At 44.5% G+C, this 27,627-nt stretch overlaps 1 protein-coding gene across 6 annotated transcripts in view; it reads left to right on the forward strand.

Moving 5' to 3' along the window:
• The window catches only part of CEP350 (centrosomal protein 350), a 70,798-nt gene that overhangs the window by 16,827 nt on the left and 26,344 nt on the right, over positions 1-27,627 (forward strand). For 3 of the 6 annotated variants that reach the window (XM_083157167.1, XM_083157169.1, XM_083157170.1), the window contains exons 2-19: positions 2,998-3,077; positions 4,719-4,762; positions 5,298-5,412; positions 6,253-6,418; positions 8,939-9,405; positions 10,071-10,184; positions 11,093-11,203; positions 11,292-11,570; positions 11,702-12,303; positions 13,966-14,072; positions 17,135-18,060; positions 18,140-18,290; positions 20,889-21,031; positions 21,147-21,330; positions 21,447-21,571; positions 21,652-21,818; positions 23,327-23,437; positions 24,813-24,890. In XM_083157167.1, coding sequence (XP_083013293.1) covers positions 3,002-3,077; positions 4,719-4,762; positions 5,298-5,412; positions 6,253-6,418; positions 8,939-9,405; positions 10,071-10,184; positions 11,093-11,203; positions 11,292-11,570; positions 11,702-12,303; positions 13,966-14,072; positions 17,135-18,060; positions 18,140-18,290; positions 20,889-21,031; positions 21,147-21,330; positions 21,447-21,571; positions 21,652-21,818; positions 23,327-23,437; positions 24,813-24,890 — 3,966 coding nt within the window. In that variant the 5' untranslated portion in view covers positions 2,998-3,001. The remainder of the gene's footprint in view (positions 1-2,997; positions 3,078-4,718; positions 4,763-5,297; positions 5,413-6,252; positions 6,419-8,938; positions 9,406-10,070; positions 10,185-11,092; positions 11,204-11,291; positions 11,571-11,701; positions 12,304-13,965; positions 14,073-17,134; positions 18,061-18,139; positions 18,291-20,888; positions 21,032-21,146; positions 21,331-21,446; positions 21,572-21,651; positions 21,819-23,326; positions 23,438-24,812; positions 24,891-27,627) is intronic. The other 3 variants (XM_083157168.1, XM_083157172.1, XM_083157171.1) reach the window with 2 other exon arrangements.

Here is a 27,627-nt window from a genome sequence, read left to right on the forward strand (position 1 = left end):
TATCACTCTATGACACTACAGCAGCAGCACTGACAGGTATATCTATATATAAAAAAAAACCTGCGCCCCCAAAAAGTTGCTGATCAGTTAATTTATACTGATCAGCACAAAAGGAGGGGGCAGCAGTCAGTTATATAAAAAATATATAGCACAATCTGTCACTATCTCTCTCTATCTCTCTCTCTCTATCTCTCTCTATCTCTCTATAACTATCACACTGCAGCAGCACAAAATATAGCACTCTGTCACTAGGCCTCTCTATCTATCTATCTCTCTCTCTCTATCTCTCTCTATCTCTCTCTCTCTCTCTATAACTATATCACACTGCAGCAGCACAAAATATAGCACTCTCTGACACTATCTCTCTCTCTATCTCTCTCTATCTCTCTCTATCTCTCTATCTCTCTCTATCTATCTCTCTATCTAGCTATTACACTGCAGCAGCACAATTTCACAGCACAGGAAGGCACAAGTAGCAACAGGATCCAGGAAGCATCCAGCACACTACAAGCACAGATCAAGCAGTGATCAAGCAGTGATGAAGCAGTGATCAGGTAAGTATGGAGCAAGGTTCTGGTCAGTATATGGCGGCAGGTGGGCACGGTGACCGCACTGCACGCTATTCCAGACCGGAATGGCGTCTGCAGTGCAGTCACCGTTAGTTTAAACCCCCCTCCATGGCTGTGATTGGTCCGTCGGTCCGACGGGCCAATCACGGCCTTTGGGGGCGGGCGGGGTGAGGTGGGGTGACACCAGTGTCACCCTTACACCCCGCGGTGATTGGTGCTGTACTTTACAGCACCAATCACCTCCGATCCCGTGTCACCGGCGAACGTTATTCGCCGGTGACACAGGAAAACGCTGTAATTGGCTGTTCACACTGAACAGCCAATCACAGCGATCGCCGACGGGGGGGGCGGCATCGCAGCCCCCCCTGGGCATGCACGGACATGTCTGCTGTCAGGGACAGCAGACATGTTGAAACTGTCACCGCGTCTATAGACGCGGTGACAGTTTAAATCCATGACGTACATTTACGCCATGTGTCGGGAAGTGCTTCCCGACCATGACGTAAATGTACGTCAAATGTCGGGAAGGGGTTAATTACTCAAATAAGCATAAGTAGAATGAAGCGTGACCTCCGGTTTAAATACGTTTCACAACCATTTTAGCTTCTACTTTCCTCTTTGCAGTCTCACTGGTTTATCTGCATCTACCCTGTGACAAATAAAAGGGAGAATACACGTGTAGGCTATGCTAGCCATACACTAGACCAGGGCTGGGCAATAGCGGCCCTCCAGATGTTGATGAACTACACATCCCAGCATGCCTTGCATCAAATTCAGCATGGCCACATAGCAAAACTAATGCAAAGCATCCTGTGATGTGTAGTTCATCAACAGCTGGAGGGCCATTGTTGCCCAGCCCTGCACTAGACCAACTTTCTTCCATCCTTCCAACTAGTTCTCGTACTGTATGGGAGCAAATGACAATCAGCAATTTGCTCACAAAAATAGTTAAATTTATTTAAATCAAACAAATTCAATTACAGTCCCTTGCCTGACTGGCGGCACAACTGCAGCGTCCCTTGCCTGACTGGCGGCACAACTGCAGCGTCCCTTGCCTGACTGGCGGCACAACTGCAGCGTCCCTTGCCTGACTGGCGGCACAACTGCAGCGTCCCTTGCCTGACTGGCGGCACAACTGCAGCGTCCCTTGCCTGACTGGCGGCACAACTGCAGCGTCCCTTGCCTGACTGGCGGCACAACTGCAGCGTCCCTTGCCTGACTGGCGGCACAACTGCAGCGTCCCTTGCCTGACTGGCGGCACAACTGCAGCGTCCCTTGCCTGACTGGCGGCACAACTGCAGCGTCCCTTGCCTGACTGGCGGCACAACTGCAGCGTCCCTTGCCTGACTGGCGGCACAACTGCAGCGTCCCTTGCCTGACTGGCGGCACAACTGCAGCGTCCCTTGCCTGACTGGCGGCACAACTGCAGCGTCCCTTGCCTGACTGGCGGCACAACTGCAGCGTCCCTTGCCTGACTGGCGGCACAACTGCAGCGTCCCTTGCCTGACTGGCGGCACAACTGCAGCGTCCCTTGCCTGACTGGCGGTACAACTGCAGCGCCTTGCTTGAGCGAACAATTATTGAATTACAAATTTGCTACCATACAGTACCAGATTTTTATTGAATGAAAGTTGTTGCCGTTTATGGTCGGCATAACACACATTCTTGGAACCAACTAGACACAATTTGCTGTATAAAAAGTATGAGATTATTTTTTGTTGTGGAGGGGAGTTGTCCATTAGAATTTTGTAACTTACATATTTTATTGGTTATGGATCATAGGTTCGACGCCAGTAAGGTCAACATGCATTGTGTCGACCACTGAAGGTCGACATGGGCATAGGTCGACCGGGTCAGTAGGTTGACATGGGTTTCTTTGTCCCGATTTGTTGACACAGACACTCGGCACACTATTTTTTGATACTGCTTGTTGGCTCCCCAAAAAAACATGAGAACTCTGTCGACTTTTAACTGTCGACCTAACCCCATGTTGATCTTCTGAGGTGTCGACCTAAGACCATGTCTACTTTCAGTGGTCGACCCAATGTATGTCGACCTAACAACCGAACTGTATACCGTTTTATTGTAGTAAAGAAAGGAAAAAGTCACTTCTGACATGGGTCACCCCTAAAAGGTCAAAGGTCACAGCATATCATTATGCACAGATTAGAAAGTTGGCATAAGCGTCTGCTAGCATGTCCTTTTACACCCTCGCTGCCCACTGTCCCTCATTAAACCCCTAGCATCCAAGAGTGTCCATTTGATACTTATCCATGGCAGCTGTTGAAGAAAGCTCCTGTTGATCTTATGACAGCTTGGTCTGCACTATGTTTAAAGGGGAGAGCTGGAGTGGGAGAGAGATTGTAACTCCCTTTATGCACTTAGGTCTCTGCTTATTTGCCTGCACTATTTATTCTATCAATTATAGATGAATGGCTGAGAAGAATTTATGGAGGACAGCAGAGTTTTCCCAGGGCCCTTCACATCCACAGCACCAGAGTATTCCAGGTAGGCCAGGAGTTGTTCTAGTCTCTGGGTGACATAATTGTTTGTATCAGGAGTAGTTGTGCACTGAGCAGAAACACACCGAAATTACTATAGCATTGCCATTTCTTTGTTACTAGCATTATAACTAACCTTTGGCCAAGCTTTAGGCTTTCACTATGCATTTTTTTTTAACTTAGGTTTACTGCAAGTGACTAGAATAAGATGGGATCTGAAACCCATGGCATAAGCCAATATCACTAAAAGCTGCCTTGGGCATGAAATAATGGTGTATAGCGTTTCCTCTGTCTGTGTGCATTGGCAAGCGATAGCATACCTAGTGTTGTGTGCCATGCAGAATCATTACTCACCCTCTGAGGTGTAGAATAGAAAAGTGAGAGCACGTTACTCCCTGCCCTCTTGTGCGAATAGGATCACTGAGGGCAGACTGTGATCTGCTCTGCAGCTTCATAACACAGTGAAAGAAAAGAGTAAACCGTGAGCATGTACTTACACAATGGTTCCCAAAATGTGTGCCGAGGCACCCTGGGGTGCTTTGATGGACTTGCAGGGGTGCCCAGGATTGGTGGTCCAAGACCAATTCCGATTATTTATAGCCAATATAATATGCAAATTGTGAACAAACCGAAGTGAATCCTGTCCATTACCACATAACTGACACTAAGGATGAGATCTAAACACAATTCCTTTAATATTTTTTTCTTCCTTTAACAATGACAAACTTTAGGCCTAGGGGTGCTGTTCTGTTATTTCCGGGGCACCGTGATCCCAAAAAGTTTGGGAACCAATGACTTAGGCCCCTTTCACACGCTCCGTCTCCTGCCATGCGGCGAAACCCCACACGGACAAAAGCTGTGCCGTGCACAGTAGTTATTAATGGACACGATTGTGTCCATTCACACGGGACAGCCACGGCCCGGTTGCAGCCGGCTGTCACCACTGCTCTGGCCATCCCCACCATTGTAAACTGCTGTGTGCGGCACGGCAGGGGCCTTGCGCTATTTCCCTAGTAGAAGAACAGATTTATTTTGTACTGATCCCATTACTAAACCACCTCCTCCTGGAAAAGGGGGAACAATAGATCCAGTTTAACCCTCTACTTAACTTTTAACTAGGGCCGGTACTCTATTAGTCCTGGTAATTTTTTGGCTGAAAAAAGGCCTAATATTGCGATTTTAGCCCATTGTTGGGTATGGGTCTACAATATTAAAGTCCTTTTTTTTCCTGGCTGAAAAATTCCCATTTTTGGAAGAGTACACATGGGATCAGGGCTAAATTCTCTGACCCAGGTGTTATCACGGCTCTGAAGAGCTGCTTATTAGCATAATCCCCGATAAATTCCTGCTATCTGGGTATTATAATAGGATAGCTTCCCGGCAGGCTCACATGCAATTTGGCGTTTGTGACATAAAGGCTCCTGGGGAAATGAAGGTAAAGGTTTAAGGGCACATTTGTAGGTGTACTATAGGTGTGTAGTGGTGTATGTGAGTCACGTGATCAATGTGCCCTCCCCAGTGAGCACCCTAGAGTTAACACTATGTAATTAACATTAGTGGATATTAGGTCTTGGTGTAGATAATGAATACTTTGCATGTATTTTGTGCTATATAGGATTTCTAGCATATTTTGTTTGTATTGTTGCAGAGCTCCATAAAGCCTGGAAAACTATCTTGAACACCAAAGCTACTGTAAGTTTGCATTGCACCCACTGCATTGTCATCTTGTGTTACTGTGGGGGTTATTCAAACCGGATCGCTGCTGTGCAGAATTGCAGTGGTCTGTGATCAGATAGTGGCCATTCAGACTGAAATGCCCAGTGCAAATCCATACGGAACTTACTGCTCATTGTATGGACTTTCCAGGCTGTGCAAGCGTGCATAGAAAAAAAAATAGACCCCTCCGCAACATTTTTTTGACACCGGAAATTGGACAGTTACCGCATCCAAATGACGGCTTCCTGTCAGTCACGTTACCAAGAGATTTTTGCAGCTGTTTGGCCTCACGCATGCGTACTGCGATCCGTATGCATGCGCAGTATTTCACTGCTCAAACCGCTTGCGCACTTGCACAACACTGATCAGGTCTGAGTAACCTCCTATACTTGTTGGGCGGTTTGCTTTTACACTGTTGTGCTGTAGTATATTTAGAATGCTGCTCGTTCTACTCCCATGTCTTTCTGCAGGTAAAGCCTAGAAGTCATTCTTTTTTTCTTTTGTCATATAGCTTCGGCACATTGAAGATAAGCTGAATGAGGCCCCCAATAGCAGCGCAGTGTTTGACTCCAGCATGGATACTAGGAAACCAGCAAACAGCGCTACCCGGAAGATAAGTAGGAAGGGTAGGTATTGGTAATATAGTTAATGTGGGTTATCAAATGAGTAGTAATAGTTTTAAGTCTTCTACACAAACATTACTGTTACCAGTAAGCACAGACAGTGTTATCTATAATATACCTTGCCCAGTAGTTTCTGTGTCACATTTGTTGTGTGGGACGGCCTTGCCCTGAGCTTCGAGGGAGGCCCCTACAACTCTTCCTGAATCAGGCCCTTAAGGGCGGCCTCGGGGCTAGTCGCAGGCTTACATTTTGCTATTAATTTAATAGCTCCAGGTGCTCTACCCAGGACAGTAGAGCACACGGCTAATTACATTTCTCCCATTAACACTTAATTAAGCTTTAGAGGTGTATTATATTTGCCAGTTAAAATCCCTATGGAACAGGGAAAAGATATTCAATTAAATAGCCCTTTTCCCACGCCTAAAAATCATGAGAGCTACGAAGTTCAGTCTGACTTCGGGGAGTCACACATGGTGCAATCCCCGCTAATTGGACTGTGCCAGCGCTGTAGTTATCCCACTGCTAATATAGTCCCCCTAAACCCCATGCACACTGCGTTAAAATAATAAAAAAAAACAATCCATATTACTTGTTTTAGCCCTTATAAGTGCCATCGCTCATTTTACCGCCCGGTGTGTATGCTGCACCAGACGGCCGGTGCGTGCTCACACGGGTCGTTACTGACCCCCTCCATCATCTGCGCAGGCGAGGGAGCATTTAATGGTGGCAAGGCAGCATGGCTCCCGATATATCTGTAGTTCATCATTCGAACTCCATGTATTGTGCTCTGAGCCAGTTGAATTTTTATTTTGCTTTTTTATATAATGTCTGTTCTGTCTTTAGATGGACGATATATTGAGGATTCAAATGCTCACCACAGCAAATCTTCCCGCCCCAGCAAGTCTGGCAGAGACAAGTCTTCTCGCAGCCCTCTACGGGTCACTACTCTGGAAAGTAACGTAAGAGGCTCCTGTCACGTTGGCTTCCGAGAACCTCTGGCCTCATACTGGTAAGTGCAAGCATAATGAGGACTGAGGTGTAATGTTTGGGGTTCAAGTCTTGCTTCCCTTTTGGAGTCTTGCACTGAATGCAAAGAAACATATGTGCAACACTCTTAACCTATTGGTTACATATTATAACATATGCATGGATCTTATGGCCCTTGCATTTCTTTTCATCTTCATCTTCATTTCTGTTGTGACACATTGCCAATACATATTCCCCTTTGCACTAAACGGCAGTTGCTGTTCTTGCAGTGTGGTTCTATGTTTTTTAGTTGAGCACTCAGTCCTGTCCCCATATCTGCCGTCACTGTCAGTCTCAGGGGGCCTAAGATGCGGGCCACATTTGTAGGGCATAGCAAGGAAGGGATAGCCTGCCAAGTGTTACCACACTAAACGTAGGCTGACTGGAAGGACGGCGGCTAGTTAAATACTTGAAGTCTGTTTTGATTGTGCATCGCTCTGTGTACTAAAGCCTGCCAAGAAAAGTCTTTCTTGGAAAGAGTTTCTTCCTTGGCATGCTTCCCTACGTAGACCAAAGTGCAGTCCAAATAGATTTCTGGGACTGTAGTGGGATTTCATATGAAGTGGAAATGCAAATTCAAATGCATACCTGCAATGCATTTGCAGTTGTACGTGTGGCTGTATACAACACTTAAGATACTGCTGACTTGCGGATATGGATGTGTGAGTCCGGCACTAGAAGGGGTCATGAGGGGTGCAAATTTGGCGTCATTGGCTGAGTTTACAAGCCACTGCAATAGCAACTTGCACCCTTTGTGGGAAATATGGTTGAGTCCTAAGACTTTGGCATATATTCAATGCCGTGGGCGAGCGGTGACTGCGAGCAGGACTTTTTGCTCGCAGTCACCGCTCACCCTGTCAGTATTCAACTGACCCCCCTCATACGCAAATTCCCCCTCGCTCCGTTTTTTGAGCGAGGGGGAATTTGCGAATGTGCCTCCAAAAACTGCGAGAATCGAGGCTAATTACAGCGAGTTTGCTGCACTAGCCTCGGCTCTCGCAGTTTAGGGGAATCCTCGCCGTTCTGTGATGGCGAGGATTCCCCCGGAACGTTGCATAGTGCGAGCGGCCGGCGCGGGGGTTAAACTGAGAGGATCACTGGTTTTCTGTGATCCTCGCAGTTTAACCCCCTCGCCGGCCGCTCGCACCGGCATTGAATACATGCCTATGTTGTGTGTTTTTTAATGTTTTTACTGCTTGGTATTTTTATACCTATTTAAGCTGTGTTTTTACTGCTTGGTATTTTTATACCTATTTAAGCTGACAGAAGAACCATTAGGCATGGACATCTTATGCACATGATTGGATGGCAGTGATACACACCTGCAGTGTTAAACACTGTTCTGACAGAAGCAGCCTGGCCAAAAACCTAAATGTCTATTTCTGGGTTTGTGTAGTTTGCTCTGCCTCCCAGCTATGTCAGTAATGAAACAGCAACTTTTCCATGTGTGGTAGACTGCGCATGGCCAGGAGCTGTCCGATGCCTTAGCGTTGCCCCTATATTAACCATATTTGCAATGATTTCTAAAGACACTGCAAGGTAGTCTGTTGTCTACATCAGCAGCTTTCAACCGCACTGGTGTGCCGTGAGCGGTTAAGTGTGCCGCCTGAGCCCAGCAGCTGCGGATCGGATCTCTGTTGTCGATCTGAACCGCGGCACTTCTCTCGCCAGTGGCTGAGGTCTCCTTTCCTGCAGCCTAAGTGCCATCTGTAGACTCTACATGTATAAAATGTCATCATCCTGGGGTAGGACTGAGTCTCACTGGAGTAAAAAAGAAAATAGCAAGACCCTTTGTAAACAAGACAATCCTGTCTTCTGGTCAATATTAGGTGATGATGCTACAGAAGATTGATTAAACAATAACGAGTGCTCAGGACTGAATAGTAAATGGGAATGTAAATATGATTTTGTAAATCCAGTACATTTGTTCTAATTGAAATGCAACACTTTTTTTTATCAGGTTTCCTTTTTCAATAATGTGTTGTATTATCAACAATAAATGAATGACATTGTTAGGAGAACTATACTGGTTGGAAGAAGATAAAGCAAGATAGGAAGGGAATGTAGTAATTCTGCAATTAGGAGCTTTCAGTAACTTAAGGCTCATACACACTGGGCAACTTTGAGATTTAAGCCGCTCAGTTTGAGCGACTTTTAGCGCAAACGCTGCCCAGTGTGTACGTGGCAGCGGTGATCGCTGATGCCACTCATCTGCTAGTATTACTGACAGATGAGCGAGGGAGTGGACAGCTTTCCATAGTGTCCCGCTATGGGAAACCATCCACTCCGGGGAAAATTGCTAAAATGGGTGAACAACACTGAGCGATTTTCCCCAACATCCGTTATCCATACACACTAGGCAAAACCGCCCAATGTGTATGGACCTTAAGGCTGATTAATTACATATGAATTAGTACTGGACCTGCCTGCCTTACTGTTAACTTACTACATTACTGTGCCTCTTTTCTGAAGAATGAATCTCTCAATACCAATCTCATTTTAGTGACTCTGTTAATGCCCTGTCTACAAATGAGAGAGGCACTGCGTATTCAGTATCTGGTCTAAAGGACTGCGGCAAAGTGGAAAAGGACTTTGACAGCACCCGTTCTTCAGCCGTGGATGAGACAACCGTGCGTTACCTAAATGACCGGCTAGCCATTGATGCCTTGGAGTGGAAATTACCTCATTCTAACCGGGGCATACACACTGATTATAGGGAGACCAGGCCAACAGAAACCTCTCAGCAGCCCCCTTCATTCAGCCCCTCTAGTAACAGGCTAGAGACGTTAAAAAGGCGACAGCCTGATGCAAAGCTAGAGAAACTAAAAGAGCGTATTCGCAGACAGTGGGAACTCTCCGGGGACCGGGACAGCAGAGAGCATGTCCTGAAGTCTTCAACCTTCACAGACATCACAACGAGTACGAAGACGCGGAAAGTGGCAGCGGCTCCACCACCACCATCCTACCCTGGTAGGGATTCACTGAAACCATGGGGGGGGAGGGGGTTGTAGTGATAAATTACAACAGTTTTACAATACCCTATATAAAAGGGTGAACATTCAAATTCAGAGACAAGTTAATCCAATGTGAAAATGCGTGTTGTGACTTTATCACATTTATTAAAGCTTGGAGAGAGAAAGTACCAGCCAATTCCCTCCGGGAGAGCGAGAACGTGGACGGGGATAAAGTAGCAGCCAATCATTTCCTAACTGCCATGTTACTGTCTGTGTTTGAAAAAAGACAGGAGCTGATTGGGTGTCGCTTTATCGCTGTCCACATTATCACTCTCCAAGGCTTAGTGCATTTATGTATTTGCCATGAACTTGAACGCTCTAGAATGATGTCTAGCTATGTACTATTACATTTTGACAACTTTTTCCTTTGCTTTTTCTGTGTAGTTTCTGTACTCTCTGGGCTGTGCCTTTTTAGATAGTTATGCAATAATTATGTATATAGAATATTCTAATGTTGCTAAAGGTTCTTTGATTTGTAAAAGCTCTTTCATGTTTTGGGGTAGGGGGACACAGACAGTTGATTTTATATTCCAAACTGACTTGGAGAATGCCATGGACTGAACAGTTCCTGTAGTTTTATACTTGTGCTGTTTGATGCAAGTTTCTATATTTTTCTTGCAGGTTTCAACCCTCCAGAAACAAAAATCCGAACCCCAGATGGCAAGGTCTTTCAGGGGTCTGACTTTCAGAACCTCAGTGCACAGCTGCATGGGTCTTTGGTGCCAGCTTGCCAGGGTAAGGATTGAGTATATAGCAATAGCGTAGTCTAGTAATTGAGTATTGTCCATGTAATAAAGCTGGGCACCAGGTCACCACGGCGACCAGATTCTGCTTCCTGGTGACCAGATTTGCCAAGAAGCAGATCGCGCCAGGCAGAGTCAGTGGTGGCTTTCAATAATGCTGGGCAGAGAGGTGGACAACCCACCCACCCTTCCAGGACAGCCAAGCCGTGCTGCAGAGTGTTAGGATGCTGCTGCTGGCCAGTGAATGAGGGAGAGGGGGGGGGGGGGTGTTAGGATGCTGCTGCTGGCCAGTGAATGAGGGAGATGGGGGGGTTAGGATGCTGCTGCTGGGTGAATGAGGGCACGGAAGGGGTTAGGATACTGCTACTGGGTGAGGGTGCACAGTTAGGACGCAGCTGCTTGGTTATGGGGGTACAGTTAGGAGGCTGCTGCTGGGTTAAGGTTGGGGGCGGGGGCACAAGAGGCTTCTGGATGCACCCCTGAAGTTTGTTATAACCTGTAATGGGCATTACGGCGAGTGGTGTATGTAATGGGCATTATGGTGTGTGGTATAATATGTAAAATGTATTAAGTGTGTAGCATAACGTGTAATGGCCATTATGACATGTGGCATAATATGTAATGGGTGTGTGAAATGTATAATAGGCATTACGGTTTAAATTTTTGGTGTGCGCATTGGCCCTATTTTTAGTTTGTCTGGCTCCTAAACTTCCATCCTGGCTACTAGATTTAAAACAAATTTGTCAAGCCCTGAATTAAGCCATCACAAGGGAGATAGATGGATAACCAGAGACTCTAGGCAAATATAACAATAAAAATGCATGTGTTAGAAAGAGGAGTTCTTGAGTTGGAATGACAGTGGAGAGGTTCTTCCTTTTTAAACCTAATGTCTTTACACAGATGAAACTTGTTCTGCAGAAAAGTCACGAGGGAGAAGAACACCCAGGACAGTGAGGAAAGTACAGAGATTGGGAGGAGCCGGGGGCTCAGCAAGTCCCGATGGCAAGCTAGGTGAGCAAATAAGAACATTAGTGCTATTTTTGTCATGTCATGTACATGTCTTCTGTGGTATTATATCATTGTATGAATTTTCCCATAGCAGGACACATAATCAGTACGTCTTCCTGGAGAGATGGACAGAAATTGGTCAAACAAATCTTGGGACCTGCACCCAAGATTGAGACCGAATCAAAATCTCAGCCTAATGTCCATAAGTCAAGCAAAGGCTCATCTTCTACTGGTGGTCAGACTTACAAGAGGCCGGGGTCCAAAGAGAGAAATGCGGATAAAAGGACGGTGCCCAATGATAGCCATGCTGGCATACAAGCGCCATCTAAAGATGCGCCAAGAGATAACCAGGATAGGTCCATTAAGTCAGGTTAGGGAATTGTTGCTGTACATTTCTTTTCTGTGATTTCCATTTAATTGCTATATTACTAACATCTAATTTAGCTCATTAATGTAAATGTGTTTTAATGCAGAATTCTGTCTTGTTTCCGCATATTGCAGCAAACTCTTCAAGCCGGTCTGATTCACGTCATGTTAAGTCTAGCAGGGGCCAGGCCGATAATTTAAACTGCAAGAACACAAAGTCACAATCTGAGGAGGAAGAAAAACAGCAGAACGATTCCGCCGATGTAAAGAAAGATTTCCTTCCACTAGAGATCAGAGGCATCTTAGACGATCTGCAGTTAGATTCCGGTATTGATGACACAAAACATGGTCCAAACAAAAGCCACATTTCTGCAAAAAGGAAGTCTGAAAAAGGACAGACGTCAGAGGTGCCACCTATCTCTTCTAAAAGGAGACACTACGACACAGAGCAGGTAAGACTGTACATAATGCGCCAGCAGGAGGAAAGGAAAAAGCGGCAGAACGAACAGAGAGAGGCTCAGCGGCAAGCGGAGGAACAGAAGAACCAGCGGCTAAAAGAGCTTTATCAAAAACAGAGAGAGGCTTTTGGCAAATCCAAAAGTGCAGCGGTGATACCTAGAGAGAAGGAAGTTCCAGAGGCGAAATCATTGGAATCCAACTTGCATCAACTACAGGATACGTACACCAAAGTGCTACTGAGTCAGGCCTGGCCTGATGCGACTACGCAAGAAAAACAGGTGAGTTACCTTAGTTGCGCATATTGATATATGATCAGCAAGTTTCTTCAGTGCTTTTTGGTTATGAATGAATGGAAGCCTATAATAGGTTTACTGTTTCTAACATATAACATTTGTCCATTATCTGCTTCTCCCTTTCCACATTCAGGTCTAGCTTGGCTCTAGGAATGATTGCCCGCAGATAATAAGTAGGCTGCTCTGTAAAACCGCAACACTAGATTTCTGCTCACAGCCTCCTGAGGTTCGAACAGAAATTCATCCAAACCGTGGTAGTTGCAAACTTACCACTTATGCCAATATCGTTGCTCCTGGCACTTAATGTTTACCGCAACTAATTCCTAGGCATTTTGAGACCGATTTCAGAGCAAAAAAGCAAATAATTTTGTGTCCGGAACAAACCATATTGCTATGCAGGGGGAGAAAATACATTTACATTGTTTTCTGCAGAGTAAATACGGTCTGTTTTTTGCATGTAGCCCACATATGTTACAGATCTATTTTTACACTGCAATTTTTAATTATAGTGTGAACGCACCCCATCCAAATCAAAGTCTCTGCACATTTTACATCTGCCCCACCTGCAGTGCAATGTAGTTTTCTCCATTTGCGTGCTTTTTTGCTTTACTAACAAATCTGAATCGGGCCCTATGTTTGGTAAACGGCGACTCCCGACTAATGTGTCCAGTGCGTTACGGACACTTGAATAGCTTCGGGCACTAATTTCCGGCAATACATGGCAAACAATTGTTTTCTTACCTAGTGAGTTCTGCTATGCTGCCTTTTTTTTCTAATTTTTTTTATATTTTTTTGTGTTTGTTTTGTTCTTTTTTTTATGCCTATGGGGTCTAGAGAAATGTATATATTGCTAGAGATGATGCCAGTGGCCTGTAAAGTGAGAAAATAACCGACCTCTTATTTATCTTATACAACTGCATATTTCAGTGTCTATTGTTTTTTTAAACTACCTTGCTGTACTAAAATGTGCCGATAACTTCTGTTTTGGGAGGGGGACTGTCCTGTCTCTATATGTAGTCACAGTGTTAATGTACTGTTCCCTACCGGACTAGGGGCCAGATGCACCAAGCTTCAAAAATTGATAATTGGCGAGTAATAAACTACCAGCCCATCTGCTCCTGTCATGTTGCAGGCTGGGTTTGAAAAATGACTGGAGCTGATTGTTTGGTTTTTTTTTTATCACTCTCCATTTTATCAATTTTTGAAGCTTATGCATCTGACATGTTCTGCAACTAATGGTTCCCTTGCCCACCAATTAGTTCCTCAAAGGTGGTAAATCCTACAATTGCCTCAACTGGCCATGTCTCCAGGAAGGCCACTTGGTTACCCCTACATATTTGACTCCTATCCCCCAAAGTGCATGGTGCTATGTTTTGCAAGAGGCTTGTGGCCTGGTCCCAATGCCATTCTTATGCAAGTTCTTATATTGAGCCTTGAGAGGGATGACAGTAGGTGAAGCCAGTCAGACTCTATCATTTTCTATACTGGAATCTGATTGGTTTCTATAGGCAACACCTACATTTTTTAAGGGGGAAAACGTACAAGTATCCAAGTCTGTTTTGAAAGCACAAAATATTGAAAACCTGCAAATCTTTTCAGTTATTTACTTGATTGTCTATTTCCCTCCTTTTTCTGTAAATATCCAAGCCTTTGTATCAGCCTTCTGGTGAATCTGACAAAGAGAACAAGGGTCAGGAGAGACCTCTGAGCGCCTCCTCAAGCAGTGATCTCTCGCTCTCTGAGCCTCTTCTTAGGTGAGAGCCCTGTTTGTTTATTATTTTATAGAAAGATTTTTTTCCCCATTAGCGGTTATTGCGGTTTTATTTTTATGACGATTGTGTTTTATACCAGGGGGATGGGGTTAAGGTGATGGTAATGGGAAAATCAGTTTAGCTATTGTAGTTACATATAAAGGGGAGTTGTTCAATTGTTTGTAAGTCTTGTCTAGACTGTACAGGTGCTGTGCATTTGTATTTATGTCCACCCATATCTCACACGAGATTGCGCAGTGTTGGCTGCAGTAAGCATGTTGTCCCCTGCTTGGTGCACTGGAGTTACGGAGTACCAGAAACTTGAGATGAGCCCCACTTTTCTGTGTTTTCTGCATGCAATCCTGAGGGGTGCAGACCGAATTCCACTTTATATACATCATCAATTTAAGAAAAGAAGACAGAAAAGGATTGTCTTTTTTGCTGGCGCACTTAGAGAGGGAAAGAATGAAAATTGAATACGTTAAAATATAACTTTTAATATTGTAATACTTAAAACCGTTTAGGTGAAATTATGAACCACATAAATACATTAGACAAACATTGAACAATAAAAATGAGGCATGTGTTGTGTGAATAATTCTGGGGGTTAAACAGTTAATTCTGGAATTCGTTTGGGTACTGCACGGTATCCCAGACCGTGCAGTACCCAAATGAATTCCAGAATTAACTGTTTAACCCCCAGAATTATTCACACAACACATGCCTCATTTTTATTGTTCAATGTTTGTCTAATGTATTTATGTGGTTCATAATTTCACCTAAACGGTTTTAAGTATTACAATATTAAAAGTTATATATTAACTTATTCAATTTTCGGTACTTGTTTCCTAGCACGGCCACATATCTTGGCCATCGGGGGTAATTTGAGTGGCCTGCGACGCGACCGACACGATGCCCCCGATTTTTCCATTGAAATGCATTGAAAACAGTGAAAAATCGCGTCGGTCGCGTCGTGTGCAGCTAAAAATGCTTAAATGGTCCAGACGCGATGCCCACGATTTCCCCATAGGGAACAATGTTAAATGCCTCAATTTACCCGCAATGACCACGATTTCCCATAGGAAACAATGTTAAATGGATCAATTTACCCAAATCAGCATAGGAACAATAGTTAATGGGCCAAAAAGACCCCTGAACATTGAAATGTCCCCCCAAAAGTAGTTGACGCCACCCCGCCATCAACGTGAACCCGAAGCGTAGCGAGCCCGCGAGGGGCGGCGGTACGCGTCCTCCGACCTTTTCATGCCCTACTATCCACTAGGGCGTGGAGTGAGAATAGAATAGTGTGGCGAGCGGACGCGGATACCTTCACAGGTAAACGCGTCCCTTCGCGGGCTTCCCAGGTGTCCGCGTCGCCATGGACACCTGGGAAGCCCGCAAGGGGCCGCGTATAACTGTGAAAGTATCCGCGTCCCCTCGCGGGGCTCGCTGCGCTCGCCACGCTTCGGGCTCGGTGGCTCGCTGCGCTCGCCACACTATTCTATTCTCACTCCACGCCCTAGTGGATAGTAGGGCATGAAAAGGTCGGAGGACGCGTACCGCCGCCCCTCGCGGGCTCGCTGTGCTCGCCACGCTTCGGGTTCACGTTGATGGCGGGGTGGCGTCAATAACTTTTGGGGGGACATTTCAATGTTCAGGGGTGGTTTGGGGCCATTTACCATTGTTCCCTATGATAATTTGGCTAAATTGAGCCATTTCACATTGTTTCCTATGGGAAATCGTGGTCATCGCGGGTAAATTGAGGCATTTAACATTGTTCTCTATGGGGAAATCGCGGGCATCGCGTCTGGCCATCGCACCCAATTTTTTTAGCGGCCGCGATGGCCCCGATTTTACCCCCGATGAGCGCGATTCTGATCGGTGTGGCCGTGCTAGGAAACAAGTACCCAATTTTCATTCTTTCCCTCTCTAAGTGCACCAGCAAAAAAGACAATCCTTTTCTGTCGTCTTTTCCTGTATCAATTTATTGTCTTTGGCAGCACCCCCATCTCTAGTTATATTGAAATTAAAGTCAGAAACAGACATTTGGGGACCTCATTAACGGACCTTTATACTTCTAGTGCAGAAGCATTCCCAAATCCCCTTCCCCTCTCAACACCTGTAATAAATTTAGACAGGAGCTACAAACCATTTAATTGCCCCAAAAGAGTAGTGCCTCCAATTTCTCATTTGAGCTACGCCACTGCTCTTTCATGCAACCACTATTTCCTGTGCCTCCATTATTTGTTTCCTAACCCCATGTTTATGTTGGGAATGAGGCATGGGGAGAATACAAACTCCACTCTGTGCCACAGTGGGAACCCACAGACCTCAGTGCTGTTAAGCAGTGATACTAACCATTAAACACACTGTGCTCAACAACAGAGACTGGCTCACTGGTACTTGTAGATAAGTGCCAGCAGGCGATGAGCCCCGACAATATCCCAGGTCCAGGCTGCAGTGTGAACGGGTTTCAGTCCCTATGAAACAGCTTGAAACTTGTGTTCAGTGACCTAGACTGTACCCAGGGTCGCGATGTGTTAGGGGCACTAGTGATAATGCCTTATTTTATCAGGAACTGTTCCTTTTATATAATTATTTATTATTGAGAACAGAGTAGCTGAGCAAACTTTTACCTGCTTCTATGATATAGATGTGTCCTCATACACTTTCGATGCACTCAGGCAAATCATCTCTTCTCATGCTGTCCAGGTCCAGTGTGACTTGCACTGAGCGTCCTTTTAATCAGAAAGTGAAGCAGTGAGATGCGACCGAACAGATTCACTTCACTGCACTGATTGATTGATGTGCAGCAGTTTGTATTTGTGTGCCATATGTCTGAATCTGTATACAAAGTTCTTTTGTCACAATTGCGATGAAGTGCACATTTTTGGCAAAAAACACGCTATGCCGCTCGGTGTTCCTCATACCACAGGTGGTTATTGAGGAAACCTTTATATATCTTTTTTTTTTAAGTAATTTTCTATGTATATTTTCCTCCTTCACTTCCAGTTTTAATTTCCTGTCCCTAATTCCCCAGTAATTGTAGTCCATTGTGTTTTTAGGAGTGACCTAGTGGAAGCATACTATCCCCAGCCAGACAGGCTTGCCTTCCAGGGCCCATTACCTCAATCTTCCTTCCTTGCTCTACCTAAAGATTTGGAGTCTCTGCTCAACTCAAGGAAAAGTACAGTAAATGCGTTCCCGGTGACACAGAAGGTGACCTTTCAAGGGAAGCCATCTGCTGACTTCAAGAGCAATTTGGATCGCATTGAGTCCTTAAAGGCCACAGCAGTTTCCCTGTCCTCTAGGATTGAAAATGAGGCAAAAAAGTTAGCCGGGGGTTCACTGACCTTCCCAATAGCCTGGTCATCTGATCCTGACCCAAAACCACCAGTAAAAACAGCATGGAAAAAGCCAGACAGTCCTCCAGAACGAGAGAGTAGAGAAGATGTGTTCTCCAATAGGATTCATAAAATGCTTAGCACTTGTACAACTCACTTCTCCCAGGACGACCTTCCTGGGGCTAACCATCTCTACAGGAAACTTCCAGAGGAATTAAATCCTCACGCAAGTACCGCCGCTGGGAGATCTGAAAGCAAAGAAGAGGAACGGTCACCTATTCAAAGACTTGAGAAGATTTTGAGACCTTCTGATTCTCCAAATAAAGCAAGCCCCTCTCCCAATTCCAGCACCAGCTCCATCAGTGAGGGGCCCATACTAAGTGACGGGAGCTTTTCTGAAGGGGATGGTCACCCCAGGAATGGGTCAGATCTCCACCCAGCAGAAACTCTGAACAGGAAAGAGTTCTGCATCAGGGACAAAGCCTTTGCTCCACTTTCTGAATTCCAGCAGGAGGCTAACAAGTATACACCATTGCTGGTTTCTAATATTAGGTCTGATGTTCAAGGCCCTTGGGAAGAGCTGTCGAAAGGGAGTCCCAACAGTGTTATCAACATCTTTACCAGGACGTACCAACTCTTTAGGAAAGGTGAGGGTAAAGATTTACCTTCTGAAAACATTTCCCGTTTTGTTCCAGGAATATCAATTGAAATGTTTATGTCCCATAGAACTGAATGAACGTGCTGAAGAAAATGTCGCTGAATTTCGACCCGTATATTCAGAGACCAGTTCCCAGAACAGCATCTCCTATGCCGATGACTTCATTTCATCCCAAGATAGTGAATCTGCAACAGATTCCCAGAAAGCTGCTCATCAGAGGTAAGGTTTTGGTTTGTTTTTTTATTCCTTTTGCTGATGAAATTAAGTCTGTTCTCAAGCCTTTAATGTGCACTGGCACTTAGGGCATACCACCTAGCTTAGGTGAAATATTGATGGTTAAAATAAAAAACAGACACATGTTTCACCATTTAAGGCTTTTTCAAGGCCTTGAAAAAGCCTTAAATGGTGAAACACGTGTAGTGACAGTTATGATGCCAATAGACTAATGGTGTGTACACACTTGTACAATGTGCATGAGATTTTGACTATATAGTCAAAATCTCATCTGGATCGCATGCAGATTGTATGGGTTTTAACCCTTGCGATCCCAATGCGCTCCCGATACATGCTCCCATATCGCATCCAGAAAGTCTTGGCTGCAAATTGTAATATAGTCTAAATTGTACAAGTGTGTACACACCATTAGATTTATTTGTCTGTAAAATATATTCATAGACTGATAATGTATTATGAACCTCATGCTATCTAATTATTACCCCTTTTACACCGCCGAAAAATCCGGGTCAGAGGCGGGTCAGACCCGGATCTTTGGCGGTGTAAATCCCTAACGCCGTGTCCCTTTACACGGGACTTCTACCCAGGTCCTGACCTGGGTAGAACACGGCTAGGACCTGGGTAGAGGGCGGTGTAAATGGGAACGCCGGGTCAGATGACCCGGCTCCCATTTACATGAATGGGGAACATCCAACCTGCGGACCGCAGCGTCCGCAGGTTGGAAGGGTTGTCAGCCTGACAGTCACTGACAGCCGGCGCTGCTGTCTGCAGACAGCAGCAGCGGGGGAGGGAGGTGAACGGATGCCTGTGTGCGGCATCCATTCACCTCCTGTGCGACGGCGGGGGGAGTGTGCGCGGGGAGTGGAGGCAGCCTAGCAGCTTACCTTAGTGCTGGGCTGCCCCCAGCAGCGTTCCGGTCCGGTGGCGGCGCGCGGCGGTGATTGGCGCTTGGAGATGACATCGCGCTGTCATCTCCAAGCTCCGGGGGGGGGGCGGGCGCGGGTGCGGGTCGGGCTGTCCGCCCGGTGTAAATGGCACTAAACGCCGGGTCGCACCCGGCTTGAACCTGGGTCTAAAAAAGCCGGGTGCGACCCGGCGTTTTGGTGTAAAAGGGGTATAAATGTTTAGCTTTTGGTGAGGGAGTGAAGTCGACACTCAAGGTTACAGCCCATCCATACCAAATAAAACTGCTTTAAGCCTGATATCACAGTGATCTCACACTGTGCTGACTAAAAAAGTAAACCCAACTACTATTATACAGTTGGGTCACAAGAAGGCAGCATAAGTCCGTTTATGCTATTACTGATTGAATACAAACTACACACAATACCGATATCAGCAAAAGTGAATCCAACTATAATTGCATATTTGGTTCACTAGAGGGCAGTCTGTCAAACCATCAATATTCACACATTGTGCTGGACCCAATAGGAGTGAATAAAATAATGATTACAAATCTACATTAAAATAAGGCAGCACAAGGCAGCTTATTATATTGATGCTAATTTCACTGTGTACCTATTGCTGAATCATTATTCAGACATTGTGCTGAACCCATTAGGAATGAATAAAATTACAACTGTACACTCACACTATAAAAGGGTAGCACAGGGCAGTGTATGATATTGATACTAATCTTATTGGGTACCCATTGCTGAAAGTGAATTCCACTATTACCAGAGAACTGGATCACAAGAGGGCAGCATAGGACAGCCTATGACTGCAATATCATACCACACATTGAAGTCAGATATACAATTTAACGAGCTGGTATAACATTGAACATACAATATCAAATAAGTTCTGGGCTGGTTGCAAATCGTATAGGAAAATGTTGCTATAAGTCTGATACTTTCTATCCATATAACTTAATAGTGAGGAAAATAACAGAAGATCAGTATAATCAAATTACAAGCTCCTCATATTTTAAAGTGGTTGCCAATTGCGTGAAAATTATTTGCCTTTATGTACACAAGGCACAACACCACAGGTAAATGACTTTCCATTTCCTGCATATCTGAGCGCAAAATAGAAGTGGGATTTCGGAATACCTGGTGTCCTTCCAATTAGCAGCGGTATTCTTAATGAATAAAATAGGCATCATACAGTCCAGTCGTACATTTTTAATCTTTATATCACTCTTTATTATTCTGAGCACTTACATGTACAGTCGTCTTGTCAGTTTTTGATTTTAACCTTACATTTTTCTCCTAAGCTAGGGGGTATGCCCTAATTGCCAGTGCACATTAAAGGCTTGTGGGACACCCAGCCCCCCCCCCCCAATTGAGTTCTAAATCATAAAAAAAAAAAAATGTTTTTTTTATTATTACTAATAGAATAATGTTTTTCCTTTCCCCCAATGAGTGCGTCCAGCAACACTTTCCTCTTTCTCTACTTTATCACCAGCCAATCAGTTCCTGACTGCTATGTTACAGGCTGGGTTTAAAAGGGGACAGTTAGGAGCTGATTGGTTGGTAATAAAGTACCAGGCACTTTATCACTTCTCCTCCCTTATCACTGCTTCATACATCTACCCTTTAGTCTGCTATAACCCATTTAACTATTGCTTTCTTTAATATGCAGCTTGGATAGCAATGCTTCCAGTACCAAGGAGGAACTACCTGTTTTCAAATCCAGAAGTGAGGGCGCATCGTCTCATTCATCACAAACCCCCTCAGCTGCCTCATCTCCTTTATCAGTTTCATCTCAGAGAGGAAGCTCAAAGCGTAAGTTACAAGTTCGGACCCCTTTTCTGTGTATAGTAGTTGTATTGATAATTTCGTGTAAGTTTGGGAGTTGTTTATTATAGCTAGTAATGCGTCCCCCTTGTTTCCCCTGTAGGAAAGGACTGGCAAAATGATAACTCCCCATTGCCTGTAAAAGTTGATCAAAACTCATTGGGCTCTGACCATAAAAAGAAAGGCAGCAAGCAAGCGTCTCCGGTTCTGACTCCTGGTAGAGAGCGGTTGTCCGGCTCTGACTCCGAGAGCACACTGGGGAATATTTCAGCTCGCTCCTCTGCAAGGTATCACACTTGTTTTATTGTGAAGACACAATAGCGTCTGATTAAATTTCACAAGCTTACAGATACTGTAGACCGTTTTTAAATGTATTTTGTTTTTCCCCTCTCTGTGGGGTCAGTCTCTTGTCAGACTCTGGAAAGGATCATCCCTACAGCTTTAAAGATCCAAGCGGACGAGTGCCACAGTCGGGACATCCAGTAATGGGTTCCCAAGCACCAGGTTTAATTTCTGGGTCTGGACAAGGTACGTGGTGAGAATTATTTCCTAACGTGTGCAAGTACGGCTTATGGCTCTGTCAAGGTAATTGAATTTGTGTATTGCAGGGGCTATGATGCGATATTCTCCTGCTGGCCTGCAACAACGCCTTTCTGCCGAACTGAACTATCTGGGCGCCATGGAGGAATCTGTTCGGCAGATATGTGACGTCGAGCGTGTCCGCGGGATTTCTCTGGCACAGCAGGAAACCGTTTCACTAGCCCAGATCCTCAAGGTGCATATTGATTATGTCACTGTAAAACCGCGGCCTTTGAAGTCGTATTTGATTGTGTTAATCAGCCTGCGTTAGATAATCGGCTATCTTAAGGGGAAAGGAGCAAGGTTGGTTATGCGGGATGTGGTCATTCGTTCAACATTGTCTAGGTCAACAGTCAAAAGGATGACCTCTAATGGTCGACAGTCAAAAGGTTGACACATCAAAAAGGAAGACATGCATTAGGGCGACATGGTGAAAAGGTCGACACAAGAAAGAGGTAGACGTGAGTTTTTTTGTTTGAGTCGTGAGGGAAAATAAGTGTTCCAAGCGTGGTGATGCACCGTGCCCGAAGCATGGCGAGCGCAAATGTTACACCTGTCCGGTGACTGCCGACTTATGTTGACATAGTCACGAAAATTTTAAAAACCCATGTTGACCTATTTCGTGGTGAACTTTTGACCATGTCGACCTAATGCATGTTGTATTTGTTGATGTGTCTACCAATAGTGTTTGACCTTTTGACTGTTAACCTAGACACCCAGATACCCTAAACCGGTTCTGTATTGTGTGGGTTAAATCACTGTTTGCTACAGAATAAGTACGCATCATGCTCTTGTTCAGGGACATGGTTGCTACTGTGCATTGTTCACACTACTGCTTTTTAGTCTGTTCCTCTGAGGTCATGTTCAGCCTGTGGGGTAAATGTATGAAGCTTGGAGAAGTGGTAACTATCCCCATGAAAAATGTTCTGTGCAAGATGATGATGACCAGCCAGTCAGCTCCAGTATGTAAATTGAGTTAGGATCCGATTGGTTGGAGCCTTATCACCTTGCACATAATGGGGCAGATGTATTAAGCCAGCGGTAGCCAACCCTAGCCTACGAGAGCTACCAACAGTGCACATTTTCCAGACAACCTAGCTGCTGCACTCATTAATCACTGACACATTTTAAAAGATCCACAGGTGGAGCTAATTAGCTCACTTGTGATTCTGTGAGGAGACCTGCAAAACATGCACTGTTGGTAGCTCTCGAGGACTAGGGTTGGCTACCCCAGTATTAAGCCTTAACAAGTGATAAATGCAAGGGTGATAAGGAGAGATAAGCATCCAGCCAATCAGCTGCTAGCTGCCATGTTACAGGCTGTGTTTGAAAAAATTCAGTAAGGAGCTGATTGGCTGGACGTTTATCTCTCCTGATCACCCTTGTATTTATCTCTTGTTAAGGCTTAATACTTCTGCCCCAATGTTCTTTATGGGGATAAATACCACTGCTGGAAGCTTCATACATTTACCCTTGCGTTCACTCTTTTTGTTAAGGACTCCATGTTATATTCGTAAACATTAGCTACTACTTGTTAATTTGACAAAGCATAGCCATAGTTTCTTATGCACTCCTCTTAAACATCCCAAATCTTACCCTGTGTATGGATCTTCTTTAAGTACCTTTTAGACGGTTGTCTCGCCTATTTTAGATGTTCTCTAAGCTCTCATAGTCTGCATAATGGACTTGTGGTATTTCCTGCAGGCTCAACAACAACGCCATGAGCAAAACATGGCCGCGCTGAGACAGCAGGCAGAACAAGAGACCCAAGCAAGTATGAGACAGATGGAGGAGTCTCGACAGCAAGCAGCACAGGTAACTGGATGGATCATTGGATATCACTGAAACCTGTTCAGCTAAACTTTTCAGATAACTTTACCAGACAGTGACCGAACACCATGAGAGTTGTGGTGCACCACTGCTCAATGTCCTTGAAATACGTGAGACCAATATAGTTGAACGTTTACAAGTGATTGTTTAACCCTTTCAATTCTAACGTCTAGTCAGGCTGAACAGCCTTGTCGATAGTTGCAGATCCAATGGTGAACCACTTTTTTTTTTTTTTTTATGCAATCAATTTTTATTAAAGAAGAGTACAGAACATCTTTGAAATGTTACAATGCGATGCACTTTCAGAGGAGCAGCAATAAAGGACAATTACAAAAATTGTGTGCAATATTTCTGAAACAAAATTATAATGAGACTATAATTATCAGACAAACATTGGTATATCAAGGTAATCTCTTCTAGCCAAACAAGGAAAGATGTACATTGTTTAAGAAGAAAGTAAGAAACGTAATAGTGAGAGCAGATAGAAAAAGAGAGTAGAGAAGAAAAAGAAAAGAGGGGGGGGGGGGGAGAGGGAGAAGGATAAGCGGGGGTGGGAAAAGAAAAAAGGGGGGGTTTATCTAGAGACTTCTACACCGTGGAAGCCGAGAGGCATGGTGGGAGTGATCTGGGGATTCTTTAAAAGTAAGCCAGTTTAACCACGTAGTGGTAAAGCTCTGGGTGGAGTCCTTTAAAAAGGAAGTCGGGTCCTCCATAGACATATATGTCTATTCTTCTAAACCAGTGTGATAGGGGAGGGGGGGTTGATGATCTCCAGTGGCAAGGTATTACCGCCCTGGCTGCTTTCATTAAGTGCCTAAGCAAAGATTTCTTAAATCGGGAGATAGGCGTATACATAAGATTTAATAGGCAGAATTCGGGGCTAAAGGGCAGGGAAGAATTGGTGATTTTTTCAGAGATATTGTGAACCTGGCGCCAATACCCTTGGATATCTTTACACGACCACCAGATGTGTAAAGGTGTGCCCGATGATTGACCACCTCTCCAGCAGAGATCTGGTAGAGAGTTGTTTAGTTTATGTAGTATAGATGGACATCTGTACCAGCGGGACAGTATCTTATACTGGGTCTCCAGTGTTTGAACTGACGATGAGGACGCAAAGTTATATTTAAATATCTGCCTCGATTGCTTCTCCGATGTGGTGAACCACTTTAAAATAAAAACATTAATGTCGTTCAACATTCAATGTAGACCATTTTTGGATGAAAAAAAAAAATTAGACAATTTAAACATTTAGACCAGACTGCAAATGGTTAAATCTTTGTGTTCACATGTAAAGCATTTTGATTGCTGAGTGAGTAACATGAAATGTCTAATAACCAGAGGTGGTATCTTAATACAGGCACAGTCAGAAATGTTTCATCGCTTCCAGAAAACCCTTGACGCATCTGCATCCCAAAACAAGAATCAGGTTCAAGAGGTGAGCAAGAAATAGAAGCATTTATCATTTTACGACACACAAGGCGCTATTTGTGTAAAACATTTCTATTTTCATTTCAATTTTATTTCTCCATATACCATATTTTTGGTTTTAAACATTCGTTTTATGAACACATTCTATCGAAAAAATACATATATATATGTATGTAAATGTCAGCGCTGTAACGATCAGAAGTCTCATCCATTTTACACATTTTAAAAAGCTATAGTGCTTTCCTTATAGGCTATTACCAACCTTCTATCAAGGTCCTATTATGGCACATTTTTGGGTCCAGCATGTTCCATTACTGTTTCATGCACTTCTCCCAGGTCACATTTAGTGGAAAAGTTGTGCACCCATTCACCAACTGCTCAAACTATCCGCTGACAAAATAAATTTTGGGTACTTATGTAGTATCTGGACGTCCGATTTAGAAATCGCATTGCATCGCATCGCATGCGACCAAATTGTATGCGATGCGATGGTCAAGATTTTTCCATAGGATTCAATGTTAAAATGGTCTGAGTCCATTTTAACATAGAATTCAATGGGGAAAAAGTGGTCCTTTTCCTTTCCCCACTATCCAAGTGGGCATGGAGTTGGATATAAACCTGTGGCGAGCGGACACAGAATACTTTTTAAGAAATATGCGTCCCCTCGCGGGGCTCGCTTCGCTTGCCACGCTTCGGGCTCGGTGGCTCGCTGCGCTCGCCACGCTATATAAAATCAACTCTATGCCCACTTGGATAGTGGGGAAATAAACAGGACCTTCTTAACATTGAATCCTATGCAAAATCACATCGAATCGCATCGCATCTGATTGTATGCCTTAAGGTAAGGCATACAATCACAAAATCGGACGCCCAGATACTACATAAGTACCAAATTTTGCTGTGGGGAGGGGAAGAAATGTATTAATAACAATGATGAGAGGGGTCGATTTTCAGACTATTAACTGATTTGAATGATCATAAACACCTGAGTATCAATTGTTGTTTGTGAAAATAATCACAGTTATTCTAACAAACTGTTATGTGTGGATAGCAAAGATCAGCTGCAGAAACCACTATATACATGTGGGGATATATATAGATATCTTTTTAAACAAAGAAAAAATTGAACCAATCAAAATATATCCGAACTAGGTTGCTGTGCTAATATGAAAAAAGGTTGTGGCTCTAAGGTCACACAGCAGCGCTGGTTCGAATAGCACTATAAAAATAAATATAAAAAGCAATGAGTACTGAGCACTGTTGCAGCCCCTTGATGTGTACCCCAATATAGATAAACTGGTATAGGGATGATGCCTGTGGCATAAACTCACAGGCACAGATTAGAGGCACAGCTGTACTCAGTATAATAATATATATTCAGTATCAACTATTTTTGGTCTTATATAGTAATTTTTTAAAAGAAAAAGAATTCATATATAAAATACATAATTTGAAGTGCACTTCACAGTAATTCCTGAATAAAGCAGACACACAAAACGAACAACATATAACACACAACGGCATAAATAGCTGCTACTATGAGGCTGGAATTGGCATCAAACTGTCAGGCATTTGGCTTTAAACTTTATGCAGGCAGTGATCCTTATATTTACCAGTCCCGCAAATAGGATAATCCCTCCAGTGGCTGTGTGATAATTACAATGTCCTGAGACTTCTTCTCTTTCAAATGGGTAATGTCCAGGCGTATACCATCCCCTCTTTACCAGAGAAGCACTCCGGATGACTGGAATGGAAAAATCTGTAGCCACAGGTATTTTGTATGAATCACCAGTAATGGCAGCAATTGCGGTGAATAGAAGGAGACTGGTCTGCACTCTGCCTGTGTGAAACCCGTCAGCGGCTTCCTCAGTTTGATACAGTTTTGCTGTGCTAATATACTGTATTTGTGAAGCAGGGTTATCTCTGGCAGTAAAACACTTTACTCCTACAATCTAATAGTATTCATAGGATTCATAGGATGTCAAACATATGAGATTTGGTCCGATTTAACGGTCCGATCCATCATCTGGTCAAGTCGGATCAAATCTCACTAGTGTATGGGGCCTTTAGTCATGTTTAAAAAAGAGGACTTAACATAGTAACATAGTAATTAAGGTTGAAAAAAGACATTAGTCCATCAAGTTAAACCTATTTGAATTGTAACCAATGACTTGAGTAAGTCATATCGGTACTTGTGTATTATAGCGGCACCCCCAATGTGCATCGCGCAATGTTTATATCGTGTCGCATGGCATGCATCGCGTACCATGCGATGCGACGCGATTTTTGCCCCCTATGTGATTAACCCTAATGGGTGCTTACAATGTGAAATGCACCCCCACGCCACACCTCGCACCCCACCCAAAATTAACGTGAACCCGAAGCGTGGCGAGCGCAGCGGTACGCGTCCTCCGACCTTTTCATGCCCCCACTATCCACGTCGGCGTGGAGTTGAGAATAGAAAGTGTGGCGAGCACAGCGAGCCACCGAGCCCGAAGCGTGGCGAGCCCCACGGATACCTTCACAGGTATCCGCGTCCCCTCGCAGGCTTCACAGGTATCCGCGTCCCCTCGTGGGGCTCGCCACGCTTCGGGCTCGCTGCGCTCGCCACACTTTCTATTCTCAACTCCACGCCGACGTGGATAGTGGGGGTATGAAAAGGTCGGAGGACGCGTACCGCCGCCCCTCGCACAGTCGACATGGACACAGTTGGCAATGAGAATCGGACCCTCGCTTCGCTCGCA

Source organism: Crinia signifera, chromosome 8 (assembly GCF_055691185.1).
Source record: "Crinia signifera chromosome 8, ASM5569118v1, whole genome shotgun sequence".
Taxonomy (NCBI): Eukaryota; Metazoa; Chordata; class Amphibia; order Anura; family Myobatrachidae; genus Crinia; species Crinia signifera.